The sequence below is a fragment of the Pocillopora damicornis genome, chromosome 12 (assembly GCF_964200805.1).
Source record: "Pocillopora damicornis chromosome 12, jaPocDami1.2, whole genome shotgun sequence".
Taxonomy (NCBI): Eukaryota; Metazoa; Cnidaria; class Anthozoa; order Scleractinia; family Pocilloporidae; genus Pocillopora; species Pocillopora damicornis.
Window position 1 is genome coordinate 11,490,249 of NC_142681.1, and position 20,892 is coordinate 11,511,140.

The 20,892-nt window shown below is 37.2% G+C and overlaps 2 protein-coding genes and 2 long non-coding RNA genes across 7 annotated transcripts in view; all 4 read right to left on the bottom strand.

Moving 5' to 3' along the window:
* Positions 1 to 1,354: 1,354 nt before the first annotated feature.
* Positions 1,355 to 4,987, bottom strand: LOC113682838 (uncharacterized). The gene is made up of 9 exons (XM_089188645.1): positions 4,845 to 4,987; positions 4,699 to 4,737; positions 3,904 to 3,997; positions 3,699 to 3,733; positions 3,312 to 3,384; positions 2,668 to 2,705; positions 2,133 to 2,208; positions 1,684 to 1,769; positions 1,355 to 1,447 (listed from the first exon to the last, which is right to left on the bottom strand). The coding sequence occupies exons 1-8, from the start codon at positions 4,916 to 4,918 to the stop codon at positions 1,710 to 1,712; spliced, it is 489 nt and encodes a 162-aa protein (XP_089044771.1). The 5' UTR covers positions 4,919 to 4,987; the 3' UTR covers positions 1,355 to 1,447; positions 1,684 to 1,709.
* A 1,258-nt stretch (positions 4,988 to 6,245) lies between these two features.
* Positions 6,246 to 20,892, bottom strand: part of LOC113670120 (uncharacterized) — a 37,718-nt gene continuing 23,071 nt past the window's right edge. The window contains exon 9 of the mRNA XM_089189991.1: positions 6,246 to 6,342. The gene's annotated coding sequence lies outside the window, so the exon portion shown is untranslated. The remainder of the gene's footprint in view (positions 6,343 to 20,892) is intronic.
* LOC149036470 (uncharacterized) lies at positions 13,706 to 16,547 on the bottom strand. Of its 4 annotated transcripts, none has more exons than XR_016181846.1 (4): positions 16,366 to 16,547; positions 15,787 to 15,831; positions 14,629 to 14,754; positions 13,757 to 13,850 (listed from the first exon to the last, which is right to left on the bottom strand). It is a non-coding gene; the product is annotated as an uncharacterized LOC149036470 (long non-coding RNA). The 4 variants fall into 4 exon arrangements; XR_016181847.1 differs by having other exon boundaries at positions 13,784 to 13,850; positions 14,629 to 14,738; positions 16,366 to 16,506; XR_016181848.1 differs by having other exon boundaries at positions 13,784 to 13,850; positions 16,445 to 16,495.
* LOC149036471 (uncharacterized) overlaps positions 19,674 to 20,892 on the bottom strand; it is a 2,519-nt gene continuing 1,300 nt past the window's right edge. Inside the window, exons 3-4 of the long non-coding RNA XR_016181844.1 lie at positions 20,543 to 20,679; positions 19,674 to 19,772 (exon numbers count right to left, since the gene is read on the bottom strand). This is a non-coding gene — a long non-coding RNA (uncharacterized LOC149036471). The remainder of the gene's footprint in view (positions 19,773 to 20,542; positions 20,680 to 20,892) is intronic.

The window sequence follows — 20,892 nt, forward strand, 5'->3', positions numbered from 1 at the left end:
AAAATATACCTAAATCGCTCGGATGCGCTTGGATGATAGACCACATTGGAAATTTCTCGAATTTAGATGACATAGAAAATGGCGGACTAAGCTCGCAATGCCTTGTGGTTGATTACGATTTTTTAACAGAAACCCTTTCGTTGGACAGTTACTTGAGAGAACAAAAATAATTTGGACCGGGGCAATTGCATTCAAGATCTATTGTATCGAAAAAATAGACACGGTGCCCTTTTTTGTTTTGGATATGCTCAAAGTTAAGTCTTTCTTAGAGGAAAGAATTTTTGCAACTATGATAAGCTATGTAGCCGTTCCAAATAAGCGGAAATAAAATTTGGCCCGAGAAAAAACCCAGAAAATCTCCTGAACGGCATGATCATAGGAATGTTTTTTCCGTGCATTTCTCTGGTTGGTTCACCTTGATTCATGTTACTTAAAACTCAAAAATTAATTGCAAAATTGCGACGACAAACGTGGAATTTAGAATTCTAGTATCAAATAGAATTCTTGTTCTATTATTATGTGAAAATGATCACACCGTACTGTGTAACCCAAACAATATTTTCCTTATCGAAATCTGGATGCGACATAAAATACCTTCAATTAAGCTTTGGAACTTAGAACTACACATTGTGGGCATGACCAGCTGCACCAGAGGAAGAGATTACAAGCACGATAAATGTTTGATCGTGTTGTCTGCTCTTGATGAAATGTCCTTCTCTCTTTCTCCTTTCACTTCACAACACGCGAATTATTTCTAAAAATATGGTTGTTGCTTAGGGTTACAAGTATCGGTGCATGAGGATGTCTCATTCTCATAAATTTTTGTTTATTTAGACTCTCCATAGGCGTGCAATAATTTTCTCATTGAAAACTTTGAATGAGCGTTTGACGTTTTTTGAAGTATCTTGAGACTTTTCTTTTATACAATAGTTGAGAGGAAAAATGGCCGTCGGAAAGAGGTGGCCGTTAGCAGGGTTTTGAGTCTATTTCTGAAAAACCGGTTTTAGACGTCATAACATAATAACACTGAAAACTCTGCTTGAAAACGTATAAGTTAGTCTAGGGAACAGTTCATAATGGTAAAACTGATAGTTATCTTTCCACTTTTTTCTTGGAGGCTGAAAGTTATTCTTTTAAGAATATTGGTGCTCTTAAATTTCCACCCTACCTGTAAAACCGTTACTGACTAAGCCGACAGGAGAATGCATAGTTTTTCTGACTATTTTCAGCTACTAACGCTCAATGCCTCTGGGGGAGAAAGTTGCCAAGCCATGGTACTTGATCGTTTTTTGGATTTCGAGGGATAGTGGAAAGCATAAAGAAGTGATATAGTGATTAACTCAGCAGCAGATAAGATCTGAATTCATGCACTTTATTTGTAATGACCATACAACATAAAACTTAGCTGACAGCTAAGTGGCAAAGGTGACATCAATTCCAAAGATGTCTGTTGAAAAATACAAGGAGCAAAATAGATTAAAGCACAGTAGGCGAACAACCATTCCGTCAATTCAGGTTTAACAAAGTTACAGAGATTCCTTGTTAACTGGAAATGTGTGGATTTTACTACGGACTACTAATGTAAAAGGTGTTGCTTATTTTCTTCGAAAACGTTTGTTGTGAGGGACATCGTCCAATGCTTTTTATTCTTGTTTCTAAAAACACTGTTGATAACTTGCTTACCCTTGTCAGTGCCCCTTTTTCTTCATTTAGCCAAGGGCGAAGAGGTAGTCATTACCGACTGGATAATGATGTTGGATCCATCCCACCTGTTACGAAAACGAAATAACACGACTCTCTTACATTCAATCATCAGTCATCATCATAAACAGAAATCATTGGAAAATGAAACAAAACATATTAAATACGGAGTCTGAATCAGTGCTAGAGAGTTGTTAAAATTCCAATTTCTTGTATTTTGTAGCGTTTAATCAAAATCAGTTATCAATCGTAGAAAGTAGCGCGCCTTTAGATAATTGTTATTATTATTAGTATCATTATTTTTAATGTCATTACTGTTGTTGTTGTTCTGTTATTACTTCTTATACTAATTAAAGCTCCTTACCGGTGTTACTTTACAAAACATATATGTAGCATTTTTTCGTATTGTTTGTTGCTTTTCACTAGCATACCTGATCAGACTCCTCGGCGTCTATTTTGTCGTATCGCTCCTTAATCATATCTCCAAATTTCTTCATTCGCTCCAGGCTGTTGGAATTTTGCAAAAGCATCATTATTATCTTACTAAATAAGTGGCTGTTTTCGGTTTCAAGTTGCATCTGTCTTTAGTACTTCCCAGTTTACACGTAACAACCAAACGTTTTCCCTAAAACATATCAGTAGATGTTTGGCTCGGCCGCTATGGTCTGTGAGGCAATGGGCATTATTCCTTGGTAAACACTTGCCAACCTTTATTCCGCTCTTCTTTTTTTTTTTGTTTTTCCCAAAGCAATAATTACCAGAATTCACTGTTTTTCTTAAGACCGGTTTTGAGGCGACATCAAAATCTCTCGTGCACTATTCTGCTAGCTACCTCAATCGAGGAATATTTTTTTTGGTATTATAGCCTACTACAAGGAAATTAAAACCAAAAGATGGTTTGCAACTAGCCTGAATCCGGCATAATTATGGTACTTTTCTGGTGCTAAACAGTGGGATTCCGCTTACCGGTTATTGTTCCGATTCAAAATGGACTGGCAACGATCCTGTAAATGGGCAAGGAAAAAATCATTACTTGTTCTGTGAACTGGGAGTGAATAGTAGTGGATATTAACCGGGACGCGAAGTGGCGAGGTAAATATCCACAACTTTCACTTAAGTGTCGGTGAAAGTTGTGGATATTTACCTCGCCACTGAAGTTTATAACATTCCACACAGAAACAAAAAGTTAGTTTATTTCTGTCATTACACCAAAAAATGGTCGGGAGTCAAATTATTCACACGCAATTTTGTCTTTTCAGCTGCCTCGAGATAAATAGAACTTGTCAATCACTTGCGAACTACATAATCAGTGCGAGCAAAAAAACAAAATACACTTTCTTGTATAAAGTAAACCTTGATATTGATCTTGGCGGTATCTAAATCAAGGTTGAGCTCGTTAATCATCTTGACCAGAAAAGCTGGGTAATTGGGTCAAGCACCGAACGATAAAATGGACGCGTTTTGATGGAGCCACAAAATTTTTGACCCAGGAGCGCAATGAAGCATGGCAGAGCGATCACGGGGATATGCAAAAAAGACTGTTCAACAGTGTTTCTCGTTTGTTGGCCTTCCCGACTCGCTAAAAAATTGGCCTCTAAAACATCACATACTTTTGGGCAGACATCACAGAATTTTTCCAGTTTGTCCATGAAATCTTGAGTATCATTTTCCAAGGCCACAATGCTGTGTTTGGTAGAAAGGAAAGTCACTTCAGGTGGATGCATACATTTTACTTTAAGACTAACTCCCCTCCCTTGAAAAAGAAGCATTACAACTTACCCACTATGTCTACGGCGTTAAAAAGTTTAAGTCTCAATCAACAGTCAGTCATAAAGGCGTGAATTCGAACCAGACCTTAGCAAAGCATATCTGCAAATTGTTTTCCCTCTTAATCTTCGTAATTTGTTCTCACGATGTGCAAACTGTTCCTTGAATATCTCACCAATTCAGAGATAAAGAATCCATCGCAAATAACATAAATGAAAACAATGTCTTACTTGGTGGTGATTGCCTGCATCTTTTCCAGTAGTATCTGTATCGTCAAAAAATTGAAAACCAAAAAAGGAAAAAAAAACCAACAACAATAACAACTTAACCGACATAATTAACAAGCAGAGGATAGAGAAGCTCTATAACAGTTGGGCCTGTTGCTTTATGATCTGAGCAGCCAAAGTTTATCAATAGGGTAGAAGTTGTGCTAACCTTTTTGGTCAACAGATTTTCCTTTTCCTTTGCCTTTATTGCTGAGCGGGTGTTCGTCAAGTTATCCTTAAGCTCCTTAAACTTGCTTTTCAGGCTAAGATCGATGAACAATTTTGGTTAAATTATGATTATGGTGCAGTCAACGTTCTCTTAAAGCTGGAACGTCCTGCCTTATCGTCCGGGTGAGATCAATCTTGAGAGACACTGTTTTCGAAGGGAGTGACTGATCCTTTGACAACCTTAGTCAAAGTCATCATCAGAGTCAAACCCTTCACCTTATTCTCCCTTTAAGTAACCACTTTCTTTGCAAATAAACCTTTTTTATTCAGTTTTTAGTGTTTGATGGAGAAAAAACTGAACTATCTTTTAGGCGACCAAAGCTCAATTTTGTTGCAATTTAAGATAACTGTTTTCTCTAATGACGTTCTTTTAATTCGTTTCGATCCTACATTATAAAGGAAAATGATTGAAATCTGAAACTCGCAGGCCAAATTTACGCTCTCCTTTCCTTGAACCCTGGCGGAGAAAAATATTTTAGCTCAAGGGAAGAGAAAAATTAAAGCAAAAAGCCAAAACTGGCTGTATCCACCATCTATTATATACATTTTCTGGCAATTATTTCCTTTAGGAAAATAAGCGGATCTTTCAGACGATAAAAGATGAAGTTCTTTCAAACGATAATTTCTGGAAGAATGAGCGGCTGCGGGCGTCATCCACCTTGGATTCGCGTGTTATCTATATAAGCTTAGATTTATTTCATATAGACTAGAAATCTGTGATATTCTTTCAGTTCACCTCTTGTGTTCATTCTCCAGTTCACTGGGAAATTTGCACCTGGTTAGGAAAAGAGAACATACAATTCTCGGTGAAATAATTAAGTGGAAATCCAGTGTGTAAATTTAATAACTTGAATTTTGAGGGACAGAAAGGAAGATTCTTACCCATTTGAAGCAAGCGCAACAAGAACAAACATAAGGGTAAGGCAAAAACAACGGAGCACAGTACAGGACACCATCACGCTCAGTTCTCACGCCTGTTAGCTACACACTTTTTGGCCGAAAGGATCGCCCGCATTAAATAAGACAACTTGTTAAATTCGATTTGCTATGTTTAGAATCATTGGACAACAAAGCTGAGACCAACGGATGGTTTTAAAATAAGCTTTGCAAGAGGTTATTGGAGATGAAAAAAATCGATTGCTAGATTCCACATGCACGCACACTTCCCCTTGCAATTCTTTTTGTTTAAGATATAATTAGGTGCAATTATACCTTGACGAGTATTTGTAATATCGTGAGGGAAATTAATCGAACACTAATACACATGCAGCGAATTTGAAACACAGACCTCGAATCAATCATAGATCTCTTCGATTTAGGTGTAATTCATTACGTGTGTGGCGGTGTGGAATGAATTGAAAACGTTGCAACTCTTTGTCATTGAAATGTTTCCTGGTTTCTCCAGAACTCTTTGAAAATGGTTGTTGAAATAGGTTCATGGTGACAAACTTCCTGCATACTTTAAGTATAGGGATGTCGATATCTGATGCCTAAGCTTTGTATCTTTATTTAAACTCGATGAAAAATCTTCAGTAAAAACAGTAGCGTCCGAATCCATCTATTTACAACATGTCACAATTCAGGTCTCCGAGTAAGTAGGAAAAAATCCTTGCGTTCCGAATCAATTTTATCCACCAGGTTTTCAAATTGATTAAAAATTTATTTTTGGGAACTTGGCGGTCTACATTATGTATTTATTAAAAAAAGGTCTGGAATGCGGTGCGGTGATTTCGATAACAAGACATTCCAGTTGATCATCACTGGAGTCTTCTCGGACATGGTAATTTATGTTGTTTGGTAAATAAATACATACACCGCCACCAGATCTCCCGTTCACGGCACGTTCCCTTCTAACGACGTCAAATCCCGGTAGATATATTTCTGAATCACTGATGTACTATCACGCTTGTATACACACAATATATGGATTTTTGAACCTCTCATAAATATCTTACGGTCGTCAATATGGGCGAGTAAACTTTTTACATTGAGCGATGCCATAACAAAACCGCGACCAATGCACTAAATTCCGGTTTTGATGGCTTACTCTTATTGCTGCGGGACTCCCTGGAAGGCATACACTTATTGGATTCCCACTCGACAATAATCTAATCTCCTCTTAAATACTTAATAAAGTTATTTGGTAAATAACTAAACGTTGGAAGGTCGTAGGTTCAACTCTTTGCTTTTAGTAAATTTTCTAAGCAGATTCCCCCCAAAAGGTAATTGTTACTTTTGCATCTCAGGTAATGGTAGAAAGCATTAAGAAATTAGAAGCAGCAATAAGCTCCAAATTTATTTTATTTCTTATTAAGATGATCATGAAGCAAAAACGTTGCACACAGCTAAGAAGCAAAAGCGCCATCAGATCCAAAGATATCTGTTGAGAAATATATAAAGTAAGACAAATGAAAATGTCATGAGCAAACAGCCTCTCATAATTTCTATTTCAGCCTTTAGTCGATTCAAAACGAGAGTTTTAACCTCCTGTCAGGGTTTATGACGTCAAAAGAGTGTTGTTTGTTAACTAGATTTGTCTAGACGGATAAATAGTGGCTCTATGTAACTGAATTTAGGGGCCATCACTTTCTTCTAATTATAAGTATTTTCATCAACTTGTTTACCATTTGTTTCATTCATCCAAGAGCACCAAGATAGTCTTTTCCGCCGGTATAATTCCTCGCGGTCAATAACGCCTGTTTCAAGGAACAAAATATCACGACTCGGTATTCAATAATTAAGTCTGAAATGATACGATTTTAAAAATGTTTGGAGTTTTTCGGGGAACGAAATTTTAATCAAAATTGTTTCCCTTGGGGCAAGTCGTTAAGGAACATTTTCCTTGCTTGAATTGGGATAAAGTACTAACTTGAATTCTTTCTCATGTTGAAAGTAATGGTTTTTAGATTTCATTCGTGGGATGAAAGTTCGACGAAAGTCCAATAAGTGGAAATTTCATCCTAAGGATACAGTGCAATTGGTATGAAGAAAGCGTTTAGTGTTACATAAATCATTGTAGTATAATTGTGATACCACTCACCGGTTGCTATTTCGACCTGAAATAAATTGGCAACGGTCCTGTGAATGGACAAAGCAAAATAAAGTTTAACTTGATCGTAAGGGTATCTAAGTGCTTGTCAACCTTCTTGGTAAATTAATGAAATGACTGCACTTCGATGGAGTAACCAAGTTTTTGCTCGAAGAGCGCATTGAGTCACAACCCAAGCAAGGAAACACGACCTCGGGAATATGCCAACAGAATTTACAGATTTTGTCATAAGGCAATTAATAATTTTTGTGTATAGTTCGTTAGACGTTCTGATTCGTCAAAAAAAATAAGCCTCCCAAAACAACGGATTCCACGTAGGTTGTAATCAAATTATGAAATTGAAATACTGCGTAATCTTTTCTCGCTTAACCTGAATCTCGTGGTTGAAAGAGCCTATGCTACTAAACCATTTAGATTGGGCGTTAACTGTACTACAAACAGTTTTCTTTTAAACTGAAAAAGGGTCATCATACCGTTGGGCAGCTATCACAGAAATTATCCAGTTTATCCATAAACAGTAGGATATCATTTTCCAAGGCTGTAATTCTGTGTTTGAGGAAAAATGGATGTATACATGAGTTCCCAGGCGGTTTTGTACCCACAGTCGTCTCGTACCGACGATCGTTTCGTACCCAGTCATTTGGTCCCCCTCTCGGTCGTTTTTCATCCAGCTAGGTGAGTCGTTTCGTACCCAGACCAACAAAATATTTTTTCCATGCTAAGTATGTTTAAAGCAAGGTCGTTTTATTGTCGTAAATTAAAATATTACAGGGTTAAATAAAATTTGTTAACGTGGTAATATTGGATGGCCACAGTTTTCCTTGACTGATAACTTTGGATTGGTGGTTGGTAGTGTTCAAATGAACGAATGATGAAGTAAAAATATAGGCCTTTTGTTAGTAGACTCCTTTCGAAAATGGATCGAAATTGTTATCATTTTATCTGCTCATACTAATTTTGTTTGTTTCTCTTTGTTAGAATAAAAGAATGTATTACTGTTGAGAACTAAGGGTAAAAAACACACTTACACGAGCTTTTACTGTTAAGAAAGTCATAATTATAGACATAGCCTGCAGAGCAGGCGTAATTTTGGCGAGCGAGTGCTCAGTATTTTCTTAACGAAAATTATGGCCGCCATCTTAGATTTTAATGGCAGCGGAAGGCTGGGGAGAGAAAGAAATTTGTCCTAAGGGGGCGGTCGACGGTTAAAATTAAGGCAAGTGTGTCATTTGGACATTTTGTTCTTTCGGGGAAATCGAAAGATGGCAAACTCTGTAAATGATGAAGTTGTTAGGTTTAATTCCGCCTTAGGGAAAGCACTTAAGAATCCTTCAGGATTTAATTTGCCTCGCGCATTAAGATCGGAACAAAAAGAAGCAACTTCTACACTGCTTTTGGAGGAGATCTATTGGGCGTGTTACCAACTGGCTTTTAGGAAAGCCTGATATTTCAATTGTTGGTTGTTATGAAAGAAATAATGACGGGAAAGCTGCGAGCGTAGTTGTCGTTTGTCCGCCTTAACGTACTGGTAATGATTAAGTGGAATGAACATCTTCGATCAGATTAACGGTAACTACGCTCACGGATTGTCATTTGGATGATATAGAGTGTGGAAAATATCCACTCGTATTTGCGTCAGCAGAAAAAGTTTTGGTGAAACCATTTTTAGATGAAAAAACAAAAAAAAAAAACAGCCACACCGTTTCACCAGAGTATGCCGGTTTGCATCAAACCAAATTATGGCGGGTAACCTTCGAGTGCAGTCGTTTGTTGTTTCCAAGTTTCGTTTACGATAAAATAGAAGGAAAACTGTCAAATAGATTAACGGCAGCTACACTCAAGGATTTTCGTTTAGAAAATGTAGTGTGCAGCAAATATCAGCTCATATTTGTGTCTGCGGAGGAGGTTTTGTCGAAGCCATTTCTTTCATGGCTGAAAAAAAAACTGCCTTACCGTTTCACTCATCGGCTCTATATGCGTTTGTTTCTGTCGGGGGATTTCAACTGTTCACGTGAGTTATCATGAATAAACCGGAAAGGATAAGAATCGATCAGCGGCTTGGGTACAAATCCACCAGTACGAACCGACTTAAACTGGGAGAGAATCGACTGAGTTTGGGTACAAAACGACCGCGGATACCGGTAGATACATATATTTTGTTACAGAGTTAAGTCCCCTTCCTCGAGAAAAGAGGAGTTACCATTTATCCATTAGCGTGGAGCATATTTTCTATGAAAAGGTTTAATGTATTTTTTTAAGGCACAAATTTAAATCACGCCTTTTTTTTTTTTTAAGGCATATAGTTGTATCTACAAATATCTAACCTTTTCATCTCCTAACTTGCCCTTTGTACCGTAATATTATTATTATATTATTAAAAGTAATGTCTTACTCGTTGAGAATTGTCTGCATCTTTTCCAGAAGTACCTGTGCCCAATGAATAAAAAGAAAAAGAAACGCAATGCACATAGTGATAGGGAATGGAGAAAGTCTATCATAGCTAGTCCTGTAGCTTTGAATCATGATCAGAAAAAGGATAGAGATCTGAGTAACATGGGAGTAATTAAACTTACTTCTTTCGTCAACTGGTTTTTCTCTTCCTTTGCCCTTATTGCCGAACGGGTGTCCTCCAAGTGACCCTTTAGCTCCATAAACTTGTCTTTTAGGCTAAGATCGAGTAATAGTTTTGGTTAAGATATGTGGCATTCAGATCTCTCTTAATGTTCAATCGTGTAGTCTGATATTCCGAATGAGAGTGGTCTCTTGAAGGCCTCAATGTAATGACTTTCCTAAATGTAATAAAGTCCTAAATATAATAACATTTGGTCCTTTGACATTTGGTTTTTCTGCGTTGTTACGTTGTCATAAAAACGCAACAAAAGAACTCTTGACCTCACGCTTGGTCAATAACACATATGAATATATTTCATGCAGACCTATGCAAATCTGGCAAGGGAAGACAGCACAAAAATGCATTTGCGAGCCCGGAATTTTTATATTTTCTTATTGGTCGGTGGACTTCCTTTTCCTTGTAATTTGGTTCATAAAGTGTTCGGCACTAATCATACAAGTATGTCGTCAAAATCTATTGCACTAAAGAGTCTGAGCCAATGATATCAAGAGAGGTATTGGTCAGCGTTCTCATTGTTTTGACGTCTGTTAATTTGATGCCAAAAGCACATCAGTAAGGGTTTGTAGCCAATGCTTCTCGACCTGCGTCTCTAGCAAACAAAAAGACGCTAATTGATATCAGCGAGCTCGCAATATGCCATGAATATTGATCAGAGGATTCTTTGATGCAACAGCTGTCACTTAAACATCTCAATGTGAATGTCCGCTATAGCAACAATGCTCTAGCTTCAGGGACTGCATTTAAGGTTTAGTACATTAAGAACCAAATGTTTTTACATTTCGGAATTTATTGCATTTAGGTCAGTTATTTCATCTAGGCCTTCAACATGGTCCTGACGAGGAGTCTTCTGTGGTAGTGATTTACGTATTGACAACCTTGCTCAGTCAAATATTGATAGACTGAGGATTAAATTGGATCCTCCCTCTTGCGTACAAAACATATATTCATTGTACTTCTAGAGACATTTCTTAGCGCTTTTGTATTTCAGAAGGATATGTAGATCTCACTGATTAAAAAAAGAAAAAGTTCTTTTAATGAGTAATCTCTGAAAGAACAGGCGGCTGCAGCGCATCACCTAACTGGGATTCGCGTCTCATCCTCGTTAGCTTAGAATTCCAAATTTTGACCCAATAAATCTCTAATCTTTCAGTTTACCTTTTGTGCTCATTCTCCAGTTCACCGGGAAACTTGCAACTACACGGAAAAAAAAACATGCATTTGCTGATGACATATTCAATTAGAAATCTTGTCATTAAATCTTATAAATTGAATTTCGAAGGACAGTAAAGACGATTCTCACCCATTTGAAGCAAGCAAAACCCCAATAAACATTAGGGTAAGGAAAAAAAGAGGGAAGACGGAATACTTTACCATCACTGTCAGTTTTTACGCTTGTAATGATCGATATAGATGGGAGGATCACGGGCGTTACAAAGACAACGTGTTATCATCGATGTTTCAATTAGAAATTAATATTAAATCTTACAAAAGGCGAGGACCAACGCGATATTTTTGCTCTTCCTTGCGAGAGGTTATCATGTTGAAAGAAATTGATTAGTTACTGTATGCAGATATGCTTCCCCATTCAGTTGTATTTTTCACGATATAATCAGAATCAATTTTGTTCTGATGAGCATTTGTCCCTATCGGTTAATACCCATGTTAGAACTCAAGAAGTGAATTTTCTTTTTTGCTTCTACGAGGCTCTTTAAAACTGATTGTAAAACTTCATAGGTAAATGAAAATGAAAATATGATGAAAAAAGATGCCACTTGCAACGAAATAATTACCTTCGAGGTCCTCACCATACTGCACTATACATCTCAGACAAACACTAATCAGCTGCTTACTAGTAGCTGCTACATATTAACCTTACAATTGTATCACGGAGTCATATATCATTGCACAATATTGCACGCGTAATTAGCGCACGGACATTTAATATGAATGAATCGTCGTGTGGGTCGTGCTACACAAGCTTCTTGCTGCGAAATTTTTAACTCTCAAGGCCTCAAGGTGAGTGACATCTCCGGCATCGTTCATCCAACTTTTATTATACGGCCTATGCATGAACTGGAACTTGAATTCTCGCGTCACAACTGCTCAGCTGTCATTTAATTCAGGATATGAAAAGATGGTCACAGGACCTAGTGGAATCTCATACGGTCTGTAATTATATAAGTGATGCTCACTGAAACGAGAGAAAAAGCGAACAAAGTAATCATGTGCAGGCAGACGATAAAACTCTTTTCCTACCAAGCATTGTCCTTTCTTCTGGGCATGGAAATTAAAAAAAATGCCTACTAGGGTGACTCAAAATGATTTTGCTGACCGTGACCCTCATGGAAAAACAGATAATTGCAGATGAACGCACGGGCATAGTAAAATGACACACTTGACGAGAGGCCATGGGTAAAATAATAACAGGCGTCTTCTGAGTTGCTTGCCCAATGCTACTTTAGTTCATAATTTTCTTTTGTTTTTGTGACACGATGTAAAAAAAATATCAAAAACATCGCTCATGCGATTCGGAAAGAATACTATTGAAATATTATTGATTAGGTATGAAGGTGTTTGCGATATATTTGCAAAGTATTTTGCACTTTAAACAGTACCTTCGATGTTTAAGGGCCTATTTACGTGTATAGGAGCCCAGATTGTTTTGTACTTCGGTGAATCGCCACATAGAGCCTTAAATAAACGCATGTCTTTATTCGGCCTCTCTCGCTAGTTTGGCTAGAGAGCTTGAGAACTACCTGATGACCTTTTATCCACGATTGATGGTTGTATTCACCAAAAGAAAGAGAGATATCTAGGAAACATCCCCACATCTTTACTTTTTTGAAGTCAAAGTCATCGGCGCACAAACAAACTGAGAGATGGCGGTATTGAGGAAAATACGGCTTGTCTCTCTGGGGTGCAGGTTGGGATTCCAAACAATTTTTCATTTAATTTCCTTCGCGCACCGTTTCTTTGAAAATCAAATTTTTGTGTTTGAGTGTAATCCTTGTAAGCAATAATTATAAGAAGTAGGTCTTCCCGTTATTGCCTTTTAATTACATTAGTCTGATCTTAAAGTTAAACGCGTTCCAAAAAATATACAACAATCACACTAATTCACGCGTTCAAGGAATGTTTAGATCAGAGACTGCATACAAATTTATGGTTCCCTGGCTAGCCGGCGTATAAAATCAATCATCCCACAAGCAGTGTTTGTAATATGATAGAGCATATCTAGTCTGGTCTCGTTTGGAATTAGTAATCGGAGCATTTTATGGCTCATCATTACTGTATCCTCATCGTGGTATTGATCACAGTCAGTGTACCAGAGACTGTAGACACCCATTCAAAACAGGTGTTGGAGCCCTTCTGATGCTGAGTAATATTGGTGGAAAGGCGAGAGATTTTTAATTATGCGCAGGCGGACCTCAACAATCCTGAATATGGTCACTTTTACCGGGCATGAAAGTTCAAAAATATTTTTTTTAGGCTGACGTTTCGTCATATTCAAAAGTAAATGTCTTAAAGGATCGATACTACCACGCCCTTTATATTGTTTCCTGGCAAGAATATTTAAAAATGCCTAACTGTTTTTCAACCGATTTTGATCATTTTCAGAACACAAAAAGGTTATCATGGCTACTCTAGAGCCATTTTTAAACCCCCCCTCCTGTGACTTGAGTTTGACGTACCTGTTTTTTGTATTATCAAATTTCAACTTCCATTTCAATATCAATCTTATTTCAGAATCTTAACAAAGTCTATCTGCTGTTTAGGTTCAAAGCCACCTTGAATCAACAATCGTATGCGATTAGTTGTCAAGGTCCAGTTTGTGTCAATGTCTTTCCATGATTTTGTTGCGATTTTCGTTAATTTATGAGGAACTAAAATTCTGAACACCTGTTATTCGAACACGCATACAACAATGCGCGTTCGTGGCGCCTCAAATCATACATGATTGAAAAGAGGTGCACAGGGTCCACGGCAGCGAAATTTTCAACCTTGAAGCCTACAGGCCAAATGACAAATCCCTCTCATCGTTTACTATGACTAAGCACTTACCAAGACATGAAATGTAAAGTAAAAGATAACATTCACACTGCACAGCATTGCAAGAAAAATTTTAATTAACTTGCAAACGTGAGTTAGTCTCGTTTACTTATTGATGTTATCTTGAGTCTTCTTTAGGGAGGTGCAAATGAAGTGCCTGCAAAAAAAACCAAACTAAATTAATCCTAAATATAGTAATATGATTAACAAAAATTGTGTCGCTCGTCTGGTTGGCTCGTCTCGTCTTGACTTGCACACTTACACTCATACACAATTTAGGTTTAATTACCGCGAAGGACTAACTTTTTGCTTAATGCTTTTGCATTAAAAAAATGCGTGTAACAAAAACCCAGTCACCCGCTTTGCTGCCGGGAAACCCTGGTGGAGATCCGCTTTAAATCAGCCATAAGGGGTCTCATAGAGGATGAAATTTCATTGAGTATGTTTTTTAACAACCGGTCCTACAGCTTACTCGTTTTGATTCTTTCACTTAAATGACCATATTTTTTCCGTTATTACTTTCCTTTTTCTTTTCTCCCTCTTGTCCGTCATACTGGACTTTTTTACTCACCGCTATAGCCAATGATACAATGTTCCCTATCGGTACGAAAGCTGACCTGAGTAGACTACATACTAAATTCCAGCATGTCCCTCCACATTAATGTGAAAAGTTTATTTTACGTCAGATTTGAAGAAATGACCAATTGGAACTTGTGCGGATACGGTGACGAACGCTTGTGCACGGAGAGCTCTGTGACACTGTTGTTTTTATTTTTGAATTTTATTATCCTTCCTAAAAATTTAGTTGAACAAGCTCTCGTTATGATTGACGAGCTTGATATAAAAAGTCTTACATCTACTCTCAGATAGCAGTCGGTGAGCTAGGAAACTGAAGATCACGAGGAAGAGATGAACAAAGACACCACTTTTTACACCTGCTAAGCCTCAGCATCCACAAGTAAAGTGGCAGTTAGTCCGCATGTAACGCCCGTTGCCGTCTTCCTTGTCACAGAAATTATGAAACCGTTTGCAGAATTTTGTTGACCTGATGTCGAAATAATCTGTCCAAAAAAAACCCCCAAAAAAGGAAAGAAAAACCAGTTTAAAGTCACAAAGAGCAAGCTTGAGTAAACTTTTTCTCATCCGCGGTGATTTACAAGAAAGAGAGAGAGAAATTACAAGAGAGAGGGAGGAAGAAAACTAAGATATATCGAAAATTTTGCTGTCTTTTTGTATTCTTGATATATATTTTTTAATTAGTTCTGCCAATTTTATCCAGGTTCCTTGACGAAAATTTGCTTCAGGATTTAATATTAATGTGCCTAGATCAGTGATCTCTTTCCAAAGAAGAAATGTAAAATGGTTTCCGTGTAGGCTATGTAAACACGGAAACCATTTTACATTTCTTTTATAAAATAGCTAATGAAAGAGGAACGAGAACCGTGTTTACATACGCTCATGCAAAATGGTTTTATGGCCAATCAGAGCGGGCGTACTATTTTAATTATTTTATAAAAAACAACGAAGCATGAGCTGGATGCATCTCGTATTCCCCTCCTCAGTGCTCCATGCACAATGGTGTTGTACATAAAGAGACGCTCCATCATGCCAGTGTGTAATGCCATTCATGTCAATACGAAAACCTAACCCAGCCTTTTCACTAAGGTGATAATTAACATCGATACATACCATCCAATCGTGTCGGCGGACGTACAGGAGTGTTAATAGAATAGCATTTTTTGTGCTTCTTTAATTACAAATTGCATCACGATTGTGGGGGCATTGAAATATCTTGATTTATCACTTTTCAATAGACTCTTAGCTTATGCATTGTCTTTTTAGTTTGTTTTGGCCTAAAATTGATTCGCTTTTTACTTTTCAGTTGTAAGCTGATGTAAATTTGTTTGACAGTAAGGCAGGTAGGCAGGTTGGCTCTGACAAAAAACAGTCTGACGACAAAGAAATCAAACGTTAATATACTTTTGCAAACCAGCCGCTATTATGTGTAAATTACAAATTCAGAAAATCTTTACTTTGTTTCCTTTTTTTAATTTGAATAATTCGTGTATCTGGCACAGGTGGTAAGTTCTTACCTCGAGAATAGATCGGTGCGTCATCATTGACGACTTCGGCATCCTCTGGTGATACAAAAAAAATGGTACACAGCATTTCATAACCATCTATACCTTTACAATCCACTGAGCATATGCAAACGTGCCCCATCTATTGAATTTTGAACAGGTCGCTGATCATCACATTCGAAAAGATAGAGCAATCCTTCAACTTAGTGGAACCTAAGTTAAAGGGGTGTGCAAACACAGGAACACATAAAAGTTCCCCCAAATTCAACTGTCCCTTTTACAGATAAAACATCTGCAAGGGTTATTCACTATTGATTTTTATCATGAACCAAATTTTAAGAGATCAAGATGTAGTTAGAAATTGGAATCATTTTGATGTTTGACCTAAATAAGAAAAGAGAAATACATCGGAATCTATTGCGATTAATTTATCCCTGTGGAGTAAGAAAAGAACAGAGAAAACATTATAATATTCAGTATGAAAGAATGTGAAAACCATTAATTTTTTTTACAAAGCACAATAAAACATTCATTCACATTTTTGAAGTTACACAGTGCATCAGTGCAGAATTTTCAACTGAATAACCATACCTATCTGATAAGTTTGTTCGGTTGTGCTACCACTTTTACAATGCAAGAGAAATAAAACAACAAAAACGACAATCACTACCGTCTGCTTCTGGTGGGGCATCTCGTCCAGTAGATGGTTCTCTGTACGACTTTATTTTGTATCACAAAACTATTCTTTACTGAAAGGTTTTACCGTATACTTTTATACATCGCAAAAGCAATAACATTTGGTTTATAATTGATTTTTGTTTTGCCTCAATCCATTTCCTCACCTTGTTGTCAGACTTCTATTAGCTTTTATTATTGCTCGGCACAAGTCACTAACGCTGTTGTTTCCTGTGTTTTTTTTCATATTTTTTCAAAAAAACAAAATTAACGAAGAAAAAAAATCGCATCGACGGTCACGGGAAAAAGTTAGTGATTTTTCCGTTTGTTTGGAGCGTATCCATTTGTTTTCTTTAATATTTTAGCGTTCTCAATTCGAGTTTCTTTCAATGTAATGTTTTTGAAAAATCAAAAGTGATCTTATTTTAAGTGGACATTATTAAGTAAATATTCCTGGTAGCGACCTTTTCTGGTAAATTACTTCTCAGAGAAGTTGCCAGCTGAACTTGAGTCCGTACATTAGTTATTTGCATGATGATTATCCTCGTTGCCTCTGGTTCAAACTTAACACCAATATCTCATAGATAAACAAAAATTAAGTGAATTCTCACTTTTACTGGCTAAGATGTATATTTTTTATTTTGAAGCTGTGAGTTTAATCTCCGTTCTCCTAGTTAGTGCTTTCCGAAGAGATGAAATACTTAAGTAGAACTAATAACTTCAGAGACATTTTCCGCTTCTTTTGCGATACCATTCATTAGTGTAAATTTAGAGAACAGCAGAACCGCGCTAGATAGTACTTAATGAAGTATACTATAAAGCTTTTTCGACTACATTGATGACTGTGTGGCTGGTTGAGTGCGCTAGAGGTCATGTCAGTTGTCGATATTAAATAGAATAAACTTTTGCTCGAACTAAACTGAGTTTGAACCTTTGCTTTGCTTTGCTTCCTTGCAATTCATCCGGATATGGCTTCGATGAAAAATGCCCCAAGTAGACCACTGGTTAAGCACATGTATCAGAGGAATTTTCCGAATTCCTGATCACAGTGTCACCGATAACAAATTCAAGAATGAGGAAAATTTTATTTTTCATACGCACGAAATCAGTTATCGACGAAAAGGTTCACAGAGCCACACACAGCTCTCTTGGCTAAGCAGTTTGGTTCATTGTTAATTGTGCTTGTTTGTTTTCTTAGTCAGTAAATTCGATGGTTTCGGCGTCAATTATTGAGATCTTTTTTTGTTGTTGTTTTTACATATTCCTGGTAATTGTAATTACTATCTAAAGAGATGTGATCCTGCGTGTGAAGCTGACAGGAACCAAGAAACAAGCTATTTGTTAATGAACATTTCACAACCCAACGAAGCCAAACGCCCGTCATTGTGAATATTACCTAAAGGCTTACTTCCAAATAATAATGATAAAAAAAAAAATAATAAAAAAATTTATATATATATGTATATCTTTTTGCATTGTTCCACAAACGATACAACAGACCTTCGCAATGCATCGGTCAGCTAAAAAATCTTGTCTCGTACATAAAACAGCGTTCTGGAAATTGACATCTTTTTTTAAAAAGAAACTCACGAAGATCTTCGAATATCAGCTAATTCTCATCAATCCTTTTTATTCTTCTGTCCAGCTACCGATATTGATCCCAAAAACAGTATCAACTTGCATCTCCAGTTAACAGATGATTGGCAATGTTGAAACGAGTTTTATCGGCGAGGAAATTAGAAAATAGGAGACCTGCTTTCAACCATCACACAAATGGTATAACCATTTTAATTGGGAAGGCTAGTCTTGGGGTTTGTTTTGACAAAACCATGCCGCGCTGCTAAACAGTTGGATCTGCAGCCAGTTGTTGCAACATGTAAAGTATACTCTAAAGCGTCAATAACTTCACCAATTGAGAGGGAGAGCAACATAAGGACCAGAGCACCGCATGAGTGGGTCTGTCTCATCCTCTAGTACCGAAGTGTCCATTCCAAAGATTTTCTGTCGGGGGAACGTGTTTTGTCAGATGGGCAAGTAGGTTACTTTTTTGGGACGCATAGCTAAACATTCTCGTTGCACGACAAAAAATTTTGTCAAATCCTGTTTGTGGGTCAGTAGAGGTGAAACTTCTGGCTTGACGTCTATAAACAACTGGCACTAATGTCCTTTTTCTCCGTTGTTATTGTTATGGTTGCTATTTTTTGTCTTCCATCGCAGTGAAAATAACCATCCTTTATGTGGTACTCAACCCAAGTGTGACGTGACCACTTGTTGTTTCACACAGTACAATCTCAAGGTTTAGCCAAACGAACGCAACATTTCAACCCAAAGTCTTGCAACATTGCCGCACGCAACCTCGTGGTACACACGTTTTCCCTATCTGTAACAACAAGTTGTACGATTTTGGATGTTACTCGAAGTTGGCCCGTTCTGCAGAAAAATACTTGGCTTTTTCAGCCATGTTCGCACAACACCTTTGCATACGTGCTAGGTCGATTTGTTATTTCAAGGTATAATGAGTTTTTTTTCTTAAACATGGCGGACAATAATGCTCCAATTGAACAATCGAAAACATTGAAGAAGTGGACTGAGAGGGAGACCACGTCATTGATAGATGTGTCAAGAGGCATCCCTGCTTTTGTAATGTATTCGAAAAGTTGAACATCTTTAACTCAAGGGAGAAAGGAAACAATTTTTTTCTTAAGTTTTAAGTCTTGTGTTTTAATAAAGAGAACCAGTGCAGTTTACCGAATGCCCGATGTCTGATGCTATAATCCAGCTGAAGTAGTTCTCAACTCAGCTCAAATTTTCATTCAAAATATTCTCAGTAGGTGAGCATTCGCCTCTATTTTCTTTTTTTCTTTGTTGTTGTTTCCTTGGGTTTCCAGTGATCAGAACATAAAATGGAAGTGTGAATGAATTGTGAATTTGTAGCGTGAAAACGCTGGTTTAATTCAAATGAACTTTCACAATGCCCTTGGTACATCAGCAATAATAACAGCAACATAAATAGGAAAAAGGAAACAGGCCAACGAAAAAAATAAATCAAATTGATCAGGTGAAAAATAAATATTTATTTTGGAAAGGTAAAAAAGGGCAATAATTCTGAAAGGATAAAACCGAAATATGGCGTGAATGGGAAAAATGATTTAATTGTGAAATAATGTCTCGCTTTCGGAAAAACAGTTTGGATTTCGATTGAGGCTCGTAAAAGGCTAAAGCGGTTAGTTTCTTTGATATTATTTATTTACTTCATTCAATACAGTCATCCATTGTGAAGATAATGTTATTGTTCGAGGCATGCCTGTTGGATTTTGGAGAACCTATGAAATGACAAATAAGAAAGCCATCAATAAAAGTAATGGTATCGGTAATAGCAATGATGGTATGACTAATAGAAGACGGCTAAAAATGATTTTTTTGGGAAAACGTAGCCGTCTAGTGATCAGGTAGCCTCTTCATTTTGACCTCTGCATGCAAATATTCTGGGATGCAGACAGTCCAGACAACACAGGCTCATATACTGTGTTTGTTCAGGGGGTAGTTTTGAAATTCTATGCTTTTCTTCCTTTATTTCGCCGGTAAAATTACCAAAGCTCTCTCTTTCATATATTAAGAGGTTCTCAAGAACCTTATTACTTGAATCGTTCCTTTTTTCACGAAAAAATGTATATTTGAATAGTTGGATTATCTCATGACAAAATGTTATGATAACATTCTGTTTCACGCGAGTTACTTACGCTGCGTTATCCCTAATACTTTTGCAAAAGTTAGACAGCGAGGAGGAAACATTTATTAGAGAAAAACCTCGTCTTCTAACTTCCCTAAAGAAGAGATGGCCGCCTTCAACGGCTGAATCATACTAAACAACGATATGGAGAGCCAAGCCTGTCCAAAGATTTTCAATAGTTATTCTTAAATTAGAGCGGAAGGGACCTGGAATCTGTTTTGCAACTTATTTGTATAGCTTCATGATTTAACGACCGACGTCACAGCTTAGAAGAGGCTTCCTGGATGAAGACTACGTCAATCTTACAGAAGTTAATGTGTTAATAAATTGATTATCATTTTAATGAATAAGGTAAGAGGGTACCCGTGAATGAAGTCAGCCACAAAGTCCGCATGTCGCTTGACAATTCTTTGCTAAGTAACGATGATTCGCGGTACCATAATGTGCGCAAAATTTCCTAAATCTTTGGCAGAATACTGCCGAACCCTCGTCTATGCAACCTGGAAAGTCATCAAAAAACAAGAAATGATATTGATAGTCCTGATAATGTTTATTATGATCGTAATAATTATGACAATAACAGTGATGATAACGGCCTTGAGGACAAGGGCGATAACGATGATGATGAGGAGATAATGTGAAGCAATGAAACAAGGTAAACTGAACCCTATGATACATTCTGACACGACTAAATTGTGAGACTAAAGATGAGA

Bases quoted from the DNA above. Each gene is read 5' to 3' on its own strand.
- LOC113682838 (XM_089188645.1), bottom strand. From the start codon at position 4,918: ATGGTGTCCTGTACTGTGCTCCGTTGTTTTTGCCTTACCCTTATGTTT. The intron at 4,738-4,844 runs GTAAGAATCTTC...TTTCCTAACCAG, and splicing joins GTTGCGCTTGCTTCAAATGG to GTGCAAATTTCCCAGTGAAC. The intron at 3,385-3,698 runs GTAAGACATTGT...TACCAAACACAG, and splicing joins ATGCAGGCAATCACCACCAA to CATTGTGGCCTTGGAAAATG.